An 18,650-nucleotide genomic window follows, 5' to 3' on the forward strand; every position below is an offset into this window, starting at 1 on the left:
AGTAAGTGAGCTTCCTGTCTTTATCTCCACCCATGAGCTTTCTTGTTTCTGTTTCTCCTATTTCCTCCTCCCATCTTGCTGGGGAAGGGGGACTGAGTGAGCAGCAGGGTGGGAGCTTGGCTACCAGCTGGGGCCAAACCACCACAGAAGTCCAGCAAAACACAAGTTGTTTGTAAGCTTGTAACCAAAGACAAACAACAACAAAAAGAAGTAAAGGAATTTAGGCTGTCAGTCTCTGTGTTCACTTTGCATCATTGACTTGGGTTGTCTGTGGTTCCTCTCCATGCCTGTGCACTGAACTTCATGTCAGAAAGTTAGGAGACTTTCCATTTTAAATCAGCTTAGTACTTCGCCCATCTATAAAATGACAGCTTCTATGAGATTGATTAAACAGTTCTTTGAGCAGAAAGCCTGTTTGATCTTTTGCTGCTTTGCAGAGCAGTTTATAAGAGCGCTCTTTCTAGACGCTCACTGGAAAGATAACATCTTTTAATCTGCAACTCATACCCAGGTTAATAAACACAAAGTAAGGTATACACCATCCCAAGTGAGCAACTTTCATGCATCTGCCTATATCCTTTTCTTGTCAAATAGAAGGGATATAATTCTTAAATCTGTTCAATACTAGAATAAGAGTTTCTTAAGTAAGAATTAAACTGTGAGAATCAAGTCATTCTTTCCTCAGCTCCTTTATTGTCTTGCCTGAAGGCATACATATGTACAACACAAACTTCAGAAGCTAATACAAAACACCCTACAAAGGACAAGGTTGTAAAGGATGATAGAAATGGTTACAAAAGAAACAAAGCAGGCATAATAAAAGTATTCTTAAAATAAAAAAGCAGCATTTATTATGAGATTATAATACATGCCAAAATAAAAGCGTCTTTTAAACCACCGAGTATGTTTATCAATTCTTTACAGGTTTTTCCTCCCATTTTAGGACTAGAATTTGTTTTTGTATTTGTGTACATTGTTAAAAAATAAATATTTAAAAACGTGATTCAAGAACAGATGCATACAATGAGGAAAAGTGAACCCTGGCTTGAAGTGAAGCCATTCCAGCAAAAGTCAAGAGTGGAGAATGCATTAGGATTGAAAATTTAAATACACCCTACTTAAACTGAGAGGGTAAAAACAAGACGGTTAAAAAAAAAAAAGAGGGTAAAAACAAGAACAAATCACCTAAAAACTAACAATGCAAGCCTTTTTTCTTTTTTATAGTATCACATCAAAATTACACAGAAGACCCCAGTGATCACTAGGGAATCTGCCACAGTCTAGTTTTTCCAATCCGATTAAGTCCATACTTTGTGGAATAATATGTCCCCCGTCTGCGGCAGGCCGAAAGTAAATGCGGTCAAACCTCATCTTGCACTTGTACTCTGCATCCAGGTTGGTATTGGAGTGGGTGTCCCAAGTATAGCGGCAATGTTGAGGTTTACCCAAAAACTCCCAGATATCCGTAACGTTGTTAGGTAAGCCACCTAGTTTAGTAACCTGAAGGTAGAAGGGGGGCAAATAAATCCACAAGATACTGAATTCACAAATTTTACCTTCAAAAACAGAACTGAGTTGTCACAATATCACTTTTTTCTGCAAAACGTTGAGTTGTGCAAAACAAAGATATTGGAGACATTTCTAAATTGTGGTATTTCTCAGGATACTCTAAAGCATGACCAATTCCTGTAGTACTTTCTAAACCCAAAACATGTTACAAAATAAACATTCAGCTCTGAACTTCTGAGGTATGGGGGTCAACAGCGTGTTCTCTGAAACAATGTCATTCCAGTTCCCTTCAATGGAATTTCACTTTCAATAGGGAAAGATGAAACACTGACCTTTCAGTAATAATGCACAAATTTCACTTTTAGTATCAGCAGCCAAAAACGACATCTCGATGATGGCGAATTAATTCTAAAGTCCCAAGATCTATTTCTCCAGAGCATCCTCGTCTTTCATTGACTCTACAAGCATTAACTCTCTGAGAATCGGAGAGTTGAGCAAGTAAAGATCAGGTTCTCAAAATGAGAAGATGCTTTTGAAGTTGAAACTTCATTGACTATCCCTGCATCTTCTCAGATATAAATATTGCCAATAAAGCACTTGGGGGGGGGGGGCGCTCTTCACCTCAGCTATAACAATGCCTCAGCATAGCAATGCCGCAGCTTCTACTCAGTCACACTTCCAGTTTCTAAAAATAAATGTTGCAAATCTGTTGTGCCTAAGCACGTCATTCCTCATAAAGACAACAGAAAAGCCTGAGAAGATTTTGTCAGAATACCTTCCCAAAATAACAAGGTTGCTTATTTCTATTTACCTCACTGTCTCTGAGGTTTGTATCCCCTCCAAATATAACAGTAGTGGACTCAGACTCCTTCTGTATTTTGCTTAACACTATTTGCAGTTGCTTCATACGCTCCTTAGAGTGATTTTTAGTGCTCTCCAGATGAGAGGTCATAAGGCAAAGTTCATTACCAGATATGCTCACCTGTGCATGAAACAAAGAGGCAATGTTACTATCCACACCAGGGTAAGAAGTTCAAAGACAAAATCTAGTCACAAAGTAAATTACTGAATGACAGAGCTGTGGTTAATATTAGTTTTACATTGAAGAAAAGGCTTACAGGAGGATAACAGGCTTTTAGTTTTGTTTTCAGAGGTTATGAGACTTGAAAACAAAGCATGGCCAGTATATTACATAAAAGATTTAAGTTTGTTAGTATCAAATGCAAATGGGTTTGTATGTTTGGAGAAGTAGTTTTTTCTGCTGTTTGAGACTATCATAGAGTAAAGCCAGTCTGGCCTTTCCTGTGATTTTTTGTTTTGAAGGCAGAAATACAGCTGTTTAGTACATACTGACTCACTCACATGCACAACCAGAAGGTTCCTCATCATGGAGGTTGTTGGAAAAGGTATTATCTCATGTTTCAGTAGCTTCACTCTTGATTTCTTCAACATTATGGCAGTGAAATAGCCATCTATGTTACCTAAAGAGGAACAGGGAAAGAAGTGGTCAAGGATATCTTCTGCCATGCCATAAAGAAGTTAAGATTCTGAAAGAAACCTTTTTACCGTGATCTGGAAGAATCATGTTCATTTGCAAGATGTACACAGTAATTAGTTAAAAGTTTCATAATAGCGGTGTGAATTTTTCAGATTTTTTAAATGCAAATATTTAAGAAATTACTTATCTATGGCAGTTTTTTGGCTACCCTCGCTATCAGTCTTTCAAAATGCAGAAAAAATACAAAGGACACCACCAGGCAAGCAAGCTTTTCACATGCATAATTTGCATCAAACTATATCCTGATATCAAAACACAGAAAGTAATTTAAGTGGTTCCTTCTTCACTTTACTCTTTTCACTCCTACACATGGTCAGAGATTTTGACAAGGGAGACAGAATAAAACCAAACTTACTTTTTCCGTTTTCTGTCTTTAGAAACTGAGGGTTATTTCTTACCTGGAATAATCGTGTAACTGCCTGCTCTCGTCTGTAGGAGACAGAGCTGTGGTGGGACAACCTCTTGTAAAAACACGACATCTGGACTGTATCTGAAATCAGCAAGACAAGATTTTAAATTAACTACTGAAAGGCAGTACTGTTACATTCTGAGGCCAAATGGAACAGGGTCAGGGATTTCAGATGCACCTTGTCCTCGTCTTCCTAGATATTTTAAGAATCTGGTTTTTTAAAAAAAGAAAAACTCTCTCCATCATATTTAGTAGCATGTAGACACATCACCATTGTCAAAAGGGAGGAAGCAATTATTATGGACATAGAACTGACATGGTAATAAAACGCATGACTTCCTTATTCCTTGATCTTGCAAACATTTGCCCAGGTTTCATATACTACATACACAGGGAATTCAACTTAAGGAGCTGCAAACTAGCTTTGGAACATGTTCTGCAACATGTAAGTTCTCCAGGAGATTCCAACCGCCACCTCATTCGCTTACAACAGATCCCCTCAGGTAACCTGCCACTCATTTTCTCCAGTCTCATCGATGCCAAGCTCTTTTATTTCTCAGAGCTGTGCAATCAGTAACAGTTCATGTGGGGCAGCAGTGCTGAAAATGCTGATTTAGACATGACTTTACAGCTGTCCCTATTTTTGCTACACTGCTGAATAGCCCTGCTCTAAGCAGGTGAAGGACAAACCTAAGGCCGTATTTACAGAAGAAAAATATTGTGACCCCAGATTAACAAAATCAAGTGAAAATTGATTTAGTTAAGGGGTTCCTGCTGTTTTAAGAGGAACTTAAATTATCCTTGTTTAAATCATTTAATTTATACTGATAAGTTACTGTATTAAGATAAATCAATTTATGCAATATTTCAATTGCTCATAAATATATTCATGGGAGGCTTCACTAGTGGAACTATAAAAGGTAATGACAGATTCTATTGTTTTTATCTTACCTTGCACATTTTCTTTTTTGATAGATGAGTAATAGTAATGGCAAGAGAGCCACTTTTCACATTTCACTAAAAAAATCTTTTTTGTTGTTTCAAACAGTTTGCTCTAGCATGAAGTTATCCATACTACTGGAATGAGACAAAGAAGTTTCTCGCAGTTTTACCTTTCTGTCATGTACAGGATGGAAGTATGAAGTATGCTCTTGATGTATGACTGCAACTTGAACAATATTGTTCATTATAAAAGAGCTTTTTAAAGTAGCCATCGCAACATATTTAATCTTTGGGATGCTGCATAGGTTCACACCTCTTCCAACCAGTATATCAATGTCTACTCAGCTATTTAGGATTTATAAAGTGATTGTATTGTTGCATCTAACGTTAAGATAATTTGGGCATGAAGATTTGTAAATATCTAAAACAAGAAGCTTGCTTTTTCCTTTAAAGCTGGGTACATGACAATACAAAGATGAAGCTATACTTACAATGCCAGGTAAGAACAGATTCCTCTAGCTCGTTCTTTTAGATTTCCTAGATCCAGCCCATCAATGTTCCAGGTTATCAGTGAGAACCTGCTGTCATCTTCTTGTTGCCTCGAGTCTGCACTATTCACACTGGCATTACTAGTAGTTGCATCTGCTGTGAGGTCAATACTAAAGAGAGAGTTTACTTGTTTGTCAACATGCATAATACTATTCTTCCTGCAATTACCTCCCTCATCTTCTAAAGGAAAATGTTTTAGACCCGTCACAACTTACAGGTCGCCATCTAAAACTTTCCCAAGAAATAAGTTAACATGTATTGATCTCAACATAATTTAAAAGCTCAGTAACTAAAACATACAGACCTGAGTCATACAGAGCCTTAGTACACAAGTGAAGTGGTTTTTCCTTCTCCTTATAGACACAAGATAACATTTACCATTCTGATTTAAGTAATCCAAAGCACTTGAGAATTCATGCTAGAGGCAGGATGCGTATATTAGTTTTTCAAACACTTTCCAGCATATCAAAAACAAAGAACTGCAGCCAGGACTGGCTTTTATGTGCCCATCTTTGTAGTACAGCTGAGATTCTTCCAATTGCTGAACCCCCTGGGGAGGAACATGTGCAAACTCACTCTGTGACAAATTCATAGTCTTTTTGTTTGGGAATATTCACCCCAAATCCCACCTCAAAAACACAGGCCCTGTCTACCCTGTTGATTTGATAAAGGCTAAACAACACTGTCAAAGTTTGAGTGCCCAATCTAGTAACTGTTTGGGGACTATGTTGCTAAAGAGAACCAGACTCTTATCTGCTAACACAGGGTTGTACTTGTTTTGGCTAGGATAGAGTTAATTTTCTTCATAGTGGCTAGTATGGGGCTGTGTTTTGGACTAGTGCTGGAAACAGTGTTGATAACACAGGGATGTTTTCATTACTGCTGAGCAGTGCTTGCACAGAGTCAAGGCCTTTTCTGTTTCTCACCCCACCCCACCAGCAAGTAGGCTGGGGGTGTACAAGAAGTTTGGAGGGGACACAGCCGGGACAGCTGACCCCAATTGACCAAAGGAATATTCCATACCGTATGGCGTCATGCTCAGCATATAAAGCTGGGGGAAGAAGATGGAAGGGGGGACATTCAGACTGATGGCCTTCTGTCTTCCCAAGTAACCGTTACGCGTGATGGAGCCCTGCTTTCCTGGAGATGGCTGAACACCTGCCTGCCGATGGGAAGCAGTGAATGAATTCCTTGTTTTGCTCTTGCTTGTATGTGCGGCTTTTGCTTTCCCTATTCAACTGTCTTTATCTCAGCCCACGAGTTTTCTCACTTTTACTCTTCCGATTCTCTCCCCCATCTCACCAAGGAAAAGTGCGTAAGTGGCTGTGTGGGGCTGAGCTGCCCACCGGGGTTAAACCACAACACTGATCCAATGTAAATTCCTTGAGTAAAGGGAAAGTCTGTAACAAAATACATTAAATAGTATAGCTAAGACTAGACAAATTGTATTTTGGCAAAGTTGGGATACTAGAGTTTTGTTTTAAAACACAGAATTTGTATGCACACATGAAAATAAAGCCTGCAACCAAAACAAATCCATTCTCTAGAACTTAGTATTGGTTTTGTACTTGGTGCTGCACAAACAACACAAGATTCCGCTACCATGTACATGTAATCTAAACTGAACCGAAAAAGAAAAGCAGACAAAGGAGAGGAAGCTAAGGGATATTTAAGTAGGTAAATAATGTGGTATATGCCTCCATTATTTCCATGATGACTTTTTGTATTTATACTGTAACCTGAAGGACTATGAGATGAAATATGAAAGTCTGTGTGGTCTGCAATGATCTTCCCCTGACTGGGAGGTCTCCAAATAGTCCTCCCTCCCAACACATCCTGCATGCCCCAGCTCAAGACAGAACCTACTGTGCAAAGACAGACAGAGACTGGAAAAGAAAAAGGTGCTGCCAATTTGATACAGAAACATTCTGACTCATCATGGACTACCTAGAGACCAATACTAATGTTCAGTAGGCTTGCATTTTTGCATACATACATATCAAGCAAAAACAGGTATGCTGTTATCAAATACAGCTTATTCATAACTATAAAGATCATAAGGGCTCTTCTATATAACATGCAAGTCTGGAATAAATAAATCTATAGGAAAAAAAGCTTCCCTCAGGACTGTGAATGGCAGGGATCTGTAAAAGTTCAATTCTGCATGTGGTTCAATACCCTTGGTACGCCCTATGGGTATGCTGTGAGATCATCAGTGTGTGTAAGACACAGATCTTGGACCCTAACTTCCACAGGTACATTTAACAAGGTGTGCATGTAGATGTTAATTTTATTTATAGAAATATAAATATGCATACATCTAGCATATGACATCCATGCACAGTTTACACATATACAAATGTGTGTGTGTACAGTAAAATCTGCATATGTATTGCTGCACAAGACAAGACAATGAAAAGAAAATTACCTTATCCCTTCTCCAAAAGGCTCACAACCTACTAGCCCAGAGGAAGGTGGCTGAAGCATCCACAGAGGGAAAGTGCAGCCCGCAAGTCTGACAGCCTCTCAAGAGGAGCTGGCTATTCCCCTCAAAGGGGGCAGCCTTGGGAAACCACAAGAACTAGTGTGGAAACATAAATGTGAGGAACGGAAGGGGAAGATGGAGGAAGGTGTCTCCCCCATAGGTTGGCTCTCCGAGGAGAAAAAGTAAAAAGTGTAAATATTCATACTTTTTGATAGATGGCTCCTGAGGTACAGAGGTGACGGCAATGCTGAGTACAAATACCAGATTGATCTCATGACCAATAATTTTATCATATCACAAGCCCGTGTTATACAAAACAGCAAAATGATAACCTTAATCCATGTCCCAGAGGTGATAAACAGCACATAAATACTGATAAACAGTATATACGGCAAGTAAGGTGTTACATAAGCACAACTCTGAGAACAAACACAACAACTCTGAGAGCAAATAAATCAACACGGTGACCAGCTACTACTAAACTGATATAATGAATGCTTATAACAGATTTGTTTTAACACGCTCTGATCAGATCTGTCATTATCTCAACCCTTTGTGCCCCATGTTGGGAGCCAAAAAAGGACTGTCGTGGTTTAACCCCAGTCGGCAAGCAAGCACCACACAGCTGCTCACTTACCCTCACCCCACCCCAGTGGGATGGGGGAGACAATTGGGAAAAAAAAGTTAAACCCGTAGGTAGAGATAAAGACAGTTCAATAGGACAGCAAAGGAAGAGAAAATAATAATAATAATAATGATAAAAAGAATATACAAAACAAGTGATGCACAATGCAATTGCTCACCACCTGCCAACCGATGCCCAGCCAGTCCCCCCTGAGCAGCAATCGCTGCCCCTGGGACCATGCCCCCCAGTTTATATGCTGAGCATGACGCCATATGGTATGGAATACCCCGTTGGCCAGTTGGGCTAGCTGTCCTGGCTGTGCTCCCTCCCAGCTTCTTGTGCACCTGGCAGAGCATGGGAAGCTGAAAAGTCCTTGACTAGGGTAAGCAACAACTAAAATATCAGTGTGTTATCAACATTATTCTCGTACTAAGTCCAAAACACAGCAGTACACCAGCTACTAAGAAGAAAATTAACTCCATGCCAGCCGAAACCAGGACACTGCCTCACCACATGTCCGCAGAGGTGCGAAGTCAGGCGGAGGGAGGAGCGCTGCTCCACGGGGGGACGCTACGACCCGGGAGACGGCTCTCCCGGGGTGTGGTGGCCCCTCCACCTTCCAGCGGAGGGGCACCTGCTGCATCGCGGGTGGTATGGGGAGGGCGGAGGCACCGCTCCCCTCGCCCCCGCCCCGCCAGGCCGAGCGCCCCCGATCCGCCTCTTCCTGTCACACACACACACCACCCGGGCCGGGGGTCACCTACCAGCTCCCGGGCCCCGCGCAGGCCGGCGGCACCCCGCCTGCCGCCTCCTCCATCTCCTTCTCCAGCGGCGGCTCGAAATAGGCGTTCAGCGCCCTCTGAAACACAGAAGCAGATGGCAGGGAAGGGCCCGCCGCCGCCGCCGCCGGGGCAGCCCCGCGCCCCCGGGCGTACCTGAATGTGCCAGTCGTTGCCGGCCAAGAAGCTGCGCGCCACCGCCGCGTCACTGCTGGTGATGGCGGCGAACTCGGAGCACAGCACCTTCCTCCGCTTGGCGAGCTGTAACGCCTCTTCTTCCTCCCCCTCCTTCTCCGCCGGCAGCGGCTCCCCCGCCTGCGGGCACCGGGCCGCCTCCTCTTCCTCCCGCCGCCTGTCCGCCGCCGCCTCCATGCCTCCCCCGCGGCGGGGCGCTACGGGCGGAAGGCGGTGGGAAGCCCCGCCCGCCGGGGTTGCCGTTCCGGGGCGCGGGCAGGTGGCGGTCGGCGGGGCGGGCAGCATGGGGTTCACGGTGGAGAGCCTGAGGGAGGCCATGAAGTACATGGTGGAGTCGCAGGGCTTCGACCGGGTGCTCCGCAAGGTACGGGCGGGCCGCAGGGAGAGGGTCACCGCCGGCGGCTAGCCGTTAACGGCGGCCTCTGACCGGAGAGGCGGCGGTTCGCCGAGGCGGGGCTGCTCGTTTAAAAGCCGTTTTCCCTCCTCCCAGAATAAAAGACTGAACCAGGGTGAGGTGCGTTTCCTGACGCGCAGTCTCGCTGTTGGAGACTCGGCGGAGGTCTGGCGGAGCCGTGCTATCCTGCCGGGGCAGCACCCGCCTCAGGCGCAGCCTCGGGCGGGCAGCGGCATGGCAAACGGTGCCCCCGGGCCAGGCCGCCGGAGCCGGAGAAGGCCGAGGCCTGCGGTGGGTCAGCTGAACCCCGACCGCGGTGGCATGGCTGCGGGCACTTCAGGAGCCCGGGGGTGCAGGCCTGCCGTTGTTTTCCCTGGATTGAGGATTTCCCAACAGGGGTGTGTGGCCCTGATGGTAACGCACGGTAGAAAACATAATTGTTATTCAATAACTCCTTTTAAATGCTAGAGTGGCCTTCCAGTAGCTCTCTAAAGACGAGGATTGTGCTGAATAACCTTCCATGAGTTATTTAGTAACTGTATTCTTCCCTTCATAGTACCTGTGACTACACTAACTTTCAGGACTGTGAAATTATGAAATAAATTATTACTCTTCTCTGTTTAAAAAAAGTAACTCATTATAACATCTCACACCTCACTTTGAAGTCAGACTGAAAGCACAAGCACCTCAGTGCTCTGTGAGTTTCTACACAAGGCCTAGTATAAAGAAATATATTTGACTGGTATGGCTCTAATGTAATGCTACATTATGATCAAAAAAGTTGAAATGGCATTACTGTGTTGTCTTAAATGTTGTAGTGTGCAGTAGTGTAGCTGATGTGTTCTTGAGCTCCTGTGTAGGGTGGTCCTGTGAAGCACTTTCAGTGTTCTCATTAAGTTTTGCAATGCTAGAAATTCTGCATTTGATTTCTATTTATTTGTGTAACCGTGACATGGAGAGAAGCAGTAAATACATCTAAGACGACCAACCATTTAAAAATGTATGTGTTTTGCATTGTAGAGGAGCAAGCGGTGCTTTGTTGACAGCTCCATGATCTAATACATTTAATAGAAAGTAACTGTTTGCAAAACAACTCGTTATCTTGTTTCCCCAAGACATTTTGGTCTTGTATGTAAAAAGTATAAAGCTTTAAGTTTACGAAGTCCATTTATAAAGAGTCCAGTTAATTCTTAGTCACCTCTTTACTGTGATAACTTTACTCTCCTTTACCTTAAAATCCTACTAAATGGAGAATAAATGCAGTATTTCAGCTCATAAAGGTAACAGGCTGGAAGTGAGCCTTGGGAGACAGGCTTCTTACCTTGCTCTGGAATACTTTTAGTCGTTTTCTGCAATCTCCTTCTAGAAATATGATGCTATGAACATAATCATAATAACAATAAAAGTACGATTTTGTTTGAATTTAAAGTTATCTGCTGTTTTTCTGGGAGATACCTGAAGCCTTTCATACTGTAATTAAATATGACTCAAGATTTTTCGTGTTCTGGAGAAGACAGATTTTAGTCTGAAACTTTTCAGCTCCAGCATCAGACTTAGTTTCTGGTTTAATGTGAATGTGGTATCTACATGGGGCTTAACGACTGTGGGTTTTAAAGCCCTTTCTCCAAAGTAGTGGTGCATCACAGTAGTGGCTGGAAGCCAAAGCAGCAAACTGCTCACCGAGACAGATGCGTGGGAGGACAGGCACAGAAGGTCTGGAGAAGAGAAGTACAAACCAGCAGCTCTGGCTGTGTGAGTCCTGGAAGTGTTCAAATACTGAACTATTTTCGTCAAGGAGAGCAGGCAGCTAGTGCCAGATCAGAGCAATGACAAATGAAACCAGATGCTTTCCTTGCCTCGCTGATGGATTGGAGCACTCCCTGACGGTAGTGGAAGCCATCTGCTCCCAGTGTCAAGCGTCAGTAAAGTCCTCATTAGAAATTCTGTCAGAAACGTAGGCCTCCAGTCAGCACAGCATGCCTGGTTTAGAACTTGGAATTTTCATTGATAAAGGTGCTATTTCTGTATTAGGACACTGCCTCAGTGATTTCCCCTCTGCTTAATTCCAGCTTTTTCCATTCGTAGATGGACTGCGTACTACATCATCATTTATCTTAATATCATTTCTCTGCAAAATTTGGATAAACTATGGCCTATCAGAAAGGGACATTGGCTGAAACTGAGCTCTTACACTGCATTATAAATAAGGAATAGTGAAACTGGAGACATTTCAATCTTAATTCCTTTTAAGATTAAAAAGATTTAAGTCAACTCACCTGATACGGTATGGAAACATGTAAGTTGTAAAAAAAATCAGAAAATTAGTAAGAATTATAATAAATGTTATGCACACATTTCACTTGTGACAGTCTAAAAGTACTTCAAAGTCTTAGTTATAGGTGTAAATATATATGCTGAACTTACCCCAGTTTTGCATCTGCTTTCAGATTTTGAATATATTTCAGATTTTGAATATAGTGCTACTAACTGAAAAAACTTGAAAAAAAGATTTTAAAGTACTGAATTGCAGTAACTTCTTGGTCTCAAAAATCTAGCATCTTGTGTTGGTTACAGGGGGAAGCATGGTACCATAGATGTACTGTAATTTTTCTCTTTAACACCTATGGGCTGGAATAAAAGTGTATATGCCAGTGATGATGCTGTAATACAGTGTGATACAGCCTTGGATACTTATACCCAGGAGTATGAATTTCAGTTTAGGGAGGCCAATCTGATGAGCATTTCCAGTGCTCATTTCAAAATACTGATTTTTACTGAGGTTGCTCTAGTATAATGATTAATGAATTACTGTCAGTCTCATTTCCATTTTATGAGCTAACAAATACCCCTTCATAACTATGGTACACACAGTCAGAGCAGTTTTGTGTTCCCTCTAATCTGGTTTTTCAGTCACAGATTAAAGCAAAAGGAAAATTGAAGAACAACATTGTCTCCTAAGCAATTCCTGAGAGCATAGCAAGAATAGAAGTTTTGTTAAGCTGTCAGTTTAAATATTTATCTGCACTAGAAATACAGTTTTTTCTAAGGCAACAATCTTCTGCTCAAAATCAATGGAAATACCTAATGTGACAGTTGAATTACTATATTTTCCATCTTTTAATTTGTCTCAGGAGTCCAGAATTAAACAAGATTTACTTTCAGTTAGATTCAGGGCAGTACTGGGTGTTGGTACTGTTGTAAGCAAGCTTTTTATTCCTTTTTTGGTTATACAGATGAAACTTCTTTCTGCAACTCCTGGGAAAATTGTTTGTGAAATGAAAGTAGAGGAGGAGCATACAAACAGAGGTGGCACGTTACATGGAGGTTTGACAGCCACACTTGTGGATGTGGTGTCAACAACAGCGTTGCTGTACACAGAAAGAGCACTGCCTGGGGTCAGTGTGGACATGAACATCACGTAGGTATCATCCACCGTGTTTACCAGAACATACTAACTTTTCCTCCCCTAACACGGTATTAATTCCATTGTACGTCATTTCTATGCTGTAATACTTAAAAAAGCTGTTTTCTTTGGTTTGAGAAGTTGTTTGATAAAATTGTTTTGATAAATTAAGGGGGGATTGTATTTGGGGATATTGCCATTGGGTTGCAAAATTTGAGCTGGACTTTCTTAAGCTTTTATTTGTTACACGCGTTTAAGAGATGGTACCTGTTCATTCATAGAATGTCAAGGGATGTTGATAACGTGGTAAATTTTAGTCTTATGAAATTGGCTCAACTTCTGTCTTCGCTTGTGAAGGTATGTTAGAGTGTGTCCTCAAACACCAACATCTAGGGTAAACAGCTTTCTATAAACCCTTTTTTAGCATTAGTCCATAAAATGTTAAAACAGGAGACTGTTTAGCTCTGTTGTATGCTCACATAGAGGGTGAATTACGGATTGAATCAGAATTTCTCGCTGGAGGAAGATTCCTTTGCTCTAGGTCATCTAAAGGTAGTTTTATATTGAGAATAGTTCTTCCTGTAATGCAAATTTAAAGCACACTGTCTTTTTCAAAAAAAAAAAAAATTGTTCTGAAACCTTCTTTGATCATGCTATTACAGCTTGTCAGCTTTGCTTCATTACTTTTAATGAAGAGATTATGACTGACTGGAACTAAAGTAATCCTACTTGGAATAACTAACACAGAGCATTAAAAATCTTGGAAAAGTAACCCCTCATCAAAACTGTCTTTAAAAAAAAAAAAAAGCTTTAAAAGTGTGCGGGGAGTGATCTCTATCTTTACCAGGTTCCCTCCTTTCCCCCCCAGCACCATCTGATTTCTCCACTGGGTGGGTGGGACTGGAGCATCTATTTAAGCTTTATACTGCCACTGTGATGACCAGGAAATTACTGGAAATGAAAACCTCAAATTCCTCTGCGATTATATTTTTTTCCCTACAGTAGTATAACAAGAGGCCAACATCTGAATTATTTATACTATCAAGTATGCCTACCCAATTACATTAGGGCTAAAATCTTAAGAAAGTGCTCTCTCTGGAGGTGATCCAAAATGATTGAGTAGAATAACCTTCAGGAAATGTTATCTGAAGCAATATTAATAGCTTCGTTTAACCCAGACTACTGCTTTCATTGAACAAGTGATATTGGATATTGAATATTGCTATAACACAACTTTTTCCTTTTTGGGAAGGAGCTTTTTAAAGGGTAGTCATGAGGAAGCTATTTCAGTAATGGAAAGAACAGAGAGAAACAGAGAAACTTTTTTTTTTTTTTTTTAATCACAAGAGGATCAGCAGCAGCCTCTGAGAATGAACCAAGACTGAAATCCTGCCCCTGTCAACTAATGGGGCTTGTGCTACATCAGCATTAGGTGTGACTGACATACTTTTGACACGGTGTCATGTATAAAAATGGACTGGTTGATGAAATTTATCTCAATAAGATTTATATCCAGCAATTATTCATTCTCCTCTAACATTTGAATATTGTTCCCTTACCTCAGATCATGGTTGGATCATATTCCTCCTAATTCTCTCCAGGTGTTTTGTGGAGGAATTTCTTCCTATTCCCTGCAGAGTGTGTTTTAAAAGCACACTCTCCTACTCATGTAAATAAAACCGGAGAGTTATCTAATGAACAGAAACAGCGTTAAACCTGGGAAATTTGAAGGCCTCCCAAATTTCCATGACTTTTCTCTGACGAGGGTATGGGAAGCAGTTAACCTATGCTTAGGTTCCATACAGAAGTGACCTTCTGGAGCCTTTGTAACAGAGACATTTTGCAGCTGAACCAGCCAGACTGGTTTAGAAAGGCTGTAAGGAGCCAGCAGTGCCTGGAATGGGACTTGGAGATGAACTTTTAACTGAGGTCTTTGATACCTAACTGTTTCTGTTCCAAAGTGGACTTTTCCTCAGAAACAAGCCAATGGGTTTCTTTCTATCCTCCATTTTCTCAGAGAACTTTTATACTGAATTACCACTGCAGTACTTAGAGGAACTCAAGGACTTTAAGAAGTGGGGATTTGCAAGCAGGCAGTTCAAGAGAGATGTGTCTTTATTACTCACTTTTGCTAATTCCCTTCATGATAATCTAAAATGCAGGAATATTCTTGGATTTGTGCTCTGTACAGCCTCTTACCTGTTCATTTTGTTCTTCATTGAAGATATACTTCTGCTGCTAAGATTGGAGAAGAGATACTGATTACAGCTCAGATTTTGAAGCAAGGAAGAAATCTTGCATTTGCCAGCGTGGATTTAACAAATAAGGCGACAGGAAAGTTAATTGCACAAGGTAGACATACAAAGTATCTAGGAAATTAATATAAGAAAGTAATTTGAAAAGTAATAATGTTGGGCTTAAGAATCCCATATAGAATTATTTTCTCATTTATGCAATAACACGTCATCTGCACAAAGTTGTGATAGTCCATATACACTGAATTTGTCTCACTCCCATAATAAATGAACAAATTTCTTAATTACCACCAGAATTGCTACAAGCCTAAAATTAGTGCCTATTTTGGGATGAACAACAGAGTGTGATAGCATGGGGATGCATCTGGCTTTTTTTGGTCAAGACAGCAGAAGGGAAGAGCCTTTGGACCAGCCATATGGTTTACCAGCATGACAGTGTTTTAAGAGATCTCTGTTTTCTTTGCCTGTGGTGTTGTCATGTGACAAAGCAACCCTGTCTTCAGGCCCATCACAGTCACATTCAAACAACACTATATATGCTTACAAACTAAACTACTTGCTCTGTAAGATGGTAGTACAGAGTTCCTATAACGTGATATGAAACTGGTTTGTAAGGCAGGCTAATACAAAATGTAATTTACTGATGCTGTAACAAATTCGAAAGTATTCAATAAAGCTTTCTGAAACTACCTTTTTAAAGATTATTTAATAGTTTTGTAATCTTTGCCCTGAGTAAAAGCTTGCCAGCATGGAGTGGTTGAGAGAGGGTCTGGTGGAACCCTTGTACACAAATTCACCTAAGATTTCATCAACATCTCCCTGTGATTCCTGAATGTGAAAATGCAGTTACATCATCAGGGCTTTTCACCTCTACTTACCTGAAGTTCTGGCTATATTTATTTAAAAATCAGCAGCTGAGAGTTAGAGATGTATCTAAATAAATTTGGTGAACCTTTCATCAGGCTACGGCTGTAGATTGTCTGACTTGGGTTGAATGTGGTAGAGTTAAGCTGCAGTTCATCAGCTGGAGACTTGTCTCCTCATGCACTGTTGTGGACAGGTTTAACTGCTTTTGTCAAACTGATGACAAACGATCCCTGGCAAGGCTATCACACTGTAAACAGCGATGCTACATATGCAGTGCAAGTTTACTTAAACCATGACCTTACATTTTCTTCTCTAGTGGGAGATTTGAAAAAGTTAATCTACACTAGTAAAGGGCATGCGGAATTCTTTTTGTCATGGAAGTTGACTCATTGTCTTCAGTGATTTGAATTTTGTGATTAAATGTGCAGTTAGGGCTTTTTTTGTGCATTCCTAAACCTAAAGAAATAATTTCCATTGAGTTAAGTGACCTGTTCTTGCAGACTGATTTTCAATATGAAGTTGAACAAGTTTACTAATATATCAGCATCTTTCCAAAATCACTTTCAAACAAGTGATAGAGCTGATAACTTACCCTTCAATGGAAGTTCTCTAAAAAAGTACTTACAGTGGGCTCAGGGTATCAGCATGTATTTTTGCTGCAAGTTTAGAACAGTTGTTTGTAGTATATACATAAACAAAAGCTTTTTCTCTGAGGCTGTCTCAGAAGCATACATGGCTTACATCCCTGTGGCTAGTTGAACTTTTAATAGTAGCATCCCCTCTTCAGCAGTACATTCGTAATTTTTTTTTTTCCCCAGTACTTGCACTCATGCTCAGAATCATCCCTGAATCCCAGAAGCAGCCCAATGCTTCGCTAAAGCAATTCTGTGAAGATACTTACTACAGGAACAACCTTTTTTGTTTTAAATCTTTGCTCAGCAGAACTATACACCACTGTATTAAATTGTTTCTCACTTTACAGCTGCTTCTGCCTGGAGCCCTATTAGGAGTCTTAAGCATCTCCAGCTCCTCTACAATTACTAGGATGAGCAGACAGAGAGGATCCATCATAGCACAGGGACACACCTAGTGGGTTTAGCAATTGCTGTTCTGGTTGTCTTCCTGTTAACATGCTCTGGCATCTCCAATCATCTTTTTTCTCATTCTTAAGTTTACTGGTTTTCTTCCATAGGTTACCCATATAGTAGAGTGCAAGAGGTGAAATAGAAGTGAGGATTAAGACTGCTCCCCCAGCTACTGTAAACCCACCCCCCTCACTGGAACACAAGAGTGATTTGACTATTGTCTGAAATAAAAGGCAGAGGGTGAGAATGAGGGAGGTGCTGGATTCAATACATGCCACAAGATTCAGAACGCTCTCAGCTCTGTGTGCTGGGGCAACCCTGTCCTTGTGTAACTGTCCCACTGCAACTTAACGTGACTTCCCTCAATGAAAGCTGGCTGCCTCAGGAACCTACCACAGCTAAGTGGTCTCATTCTATCACTTAGCATTCATCATATCTACATAATTACAATTGAAAAGTGTCCAGGCAAATTAAGAGTGGCAAACCTCAACATGGCAACAACAGTGTCCTCCTGTTCCCATTCGAGCCTGGCAAAGACTGTTGCAGGCTAGGAGAGAAACAGGAAAAAAAAAACCCTTCCTGAAGTAACAAGTGAATTCTCTTCTCCCTTGTAACAGACTATTCAACACAGTATTTTAAGTGCTGCCTAATTAATAAGAAAGAGGGACATCATTAATATGCAGGCCAGTTATTTTAGAAGTAGTTCATTAAACTCATTATTTTAAGACAACCTTGTCTGTTATCCTTCCACCAACAGCAGCATGTTGACCTCGTAATTTATTTCACAACTTAACTTAGGCTTGGAGATAATCTTAGAAGGAATTGTCACCATTGAGCTTGCTTAGCTTTGGGAGTAAACTGTCAAACATCAGACTTAACATTTGCAAGTGTTCTTTACTGATTTCACCCTAACCTACATGTTGAAAAATCTGTATCTTACCTTAGCTGAGTCTCAAAGGAAGTAACAGAAAATAATTACTGTAATAAGGACAAATGGTACATGGTTCCACCTGGCATCAGAACAAGCAGAACTCCTGTGGGGTTGACCTGGTTCCATCACTGCAGATTTAGGCATACTTCCTTTACAAGCAAGCAAATAAAGTGACTCGATGCGATCATCTTGTGAGTCTTACTAGTATACCAGATTACATATCCAGTAACTGACAGAAATCTGTAAGCTCCGTATCTTACAGCTGCAATTGAGACTGTCCGTCCCATATTGTGCTGTTTGGTTTTTTTGTTTTCCTAATCTTTTTCTTTTTTTTAAGCATACCAAACAGCTACACCATACTCCTTGATGTCTAGAGGTCTGTCCTTATGGAGGGCCATGCTTCTCACATAGTGGTATGTGACGTGTTGTGGAACAGTTTGTCTCTATCAGAGAAAGTAACTGCAGCTTCCCACTTCGCACAATATATTGGTCAGCCAGGTGTTTCACGCTGGTTTCACATGGCTACTATTGCGCGAGTGCATTCAGACTGACACCCAGGTACTCGCACCAGGGCAGAACTGTGCGTTACAGACCCCTTGAGAAAATGAGGAATCGGAACAGAATCGTTCCCACTGGCATTTAAAACCAAAAGCCCAGATACTAA

At 41.1% G+C, this 18,650-nt stretch overlaps 2 protein-coding genes across 4 annotated transcripts; one reads left to right on the forward strand and one right to left on the reverse strand.

Moving 5' to 3' along the window:
* Window positions 1-670: 670 nt before the first annotated feature.
* Window positions 671-9,378, reverse strand: TDP2 (tyrosyl-DNA phosphodiesterase 2). The gene is made up of 7 exons (XM_075142214.1): window positions 9,013-9,378; window positions 8,842-8,936; window positions 4,910-5,077; window positions 3,466-3,557; window positions 2,872-2,990; window positions 2,321-2,491; window positions 671-1,500 (listed from the first exon to the last, which is right to left on the reverse strand). The coding sequence occupies exons 1-7, from the start codon at window positions 9,376-9,378 to the stop codon at window positions 1,219-1,221; spliced, it is 1,293 nt and encodes a 430-aa protein (XP_074998315.1). The 3' UTR covers window positions 671-1,218.
* Window positions 9,340-15,792, forward strand: ACOT13 (acyl-CoA thioesterase 13). 3 transcript variants are annotated; one of them, XM_075142222.1, is made up of 4 exons: window positions 9,340-9,415; window positions 11,515-11,741; window positions 12,679-12,863; window positions 15,073-15,792. In XM_075142222.1, the coding sequence occupies exons 3-4, from the start codon at window positions 12,679-12,681 to the stop codon at window positions 15,227-15,229; spliced, it is 342 nt and encodes a 113-aa protein (XP_074998323.1). In that variant the 5' UTR covers window positions 9,340-9,415; window positions 11,515-11,741; the 3' UTR covers window positions 15,230-15,792. The 3 variants fall into 3 exon arrangements, with proteins under 3 accessions (XP_074998323.1, XP_074998324.1, XP_074998325.1); XM_075142223.1 differs by having other exon boundaries at window positions 11,515-11,729; XM_075142224.1 differs by lacking the exons at window positions 9,340-9,415; window positions 11,515-11,741 and adding an exon at window positions 11,918-12,170.
* The last annotated feature ends 2,858 nt before the right edge of the window (window positions 15,793-18,650 follow it).

The sequence above is a fragment of the Calonectris borealis genome, chromosome 2 (assembly GCF_964195595.1).
Source record: "Calonectris borealis chromosome 2, bCalBor7.hap1.2, whole genome shotgun sequence".
Lineage (NCBI taxonomy): Eukaryota > Metazoa > Chordata > Aves > Procellariiformes > Procellariidae > Calonectris > Calonectris borealis.

Bases quoted from the DNA above. Each gene is read 5' to 3' on its own strand.
- TDP2 (XM_075142214.1), bottom strand. From the start codon at position 9,378: ATGTACTTCATGGCCTCCCTCAGGCTCTCCACCGTGAACCCCATGCTG. The intron at 8,937-9,012 runs GTACGCCCGGGG...TCTGTGTTTCAG, and splicing joins GCAACGACTGGCACATTCAG to AGGGCGCTGAACGCCTATTT. The intron at 5,078-8,841 runs GTAGGTGACCCC...CTCTCTCTTTAG, and splicing joins TGCGCGGGGCCCGGGAGCTG to TATTGACCTCACAGCAGATG.
- ACOT13 (XM_075142224.1), top strand. From the start codon at position 12,069: ATGGGCTGGAATAAAAGTGTATATGCCAGTGATGATGCTGTAATACAG. The intron at 12,171-12,678 runs GCCAATCTGATG...TTGGTTATACAG, and splicing joins ATGAATTTCAGTTTAGGGAG to ATGAAACTTCTTTCTGCAAC. The intron at 12,864-15,072 runs GTAGGTATCATC...TCTTCATTGAAG, and splicing joins AGTGTGGACATGAACATCAC to ATATACTTCTGCTGCTAAGA.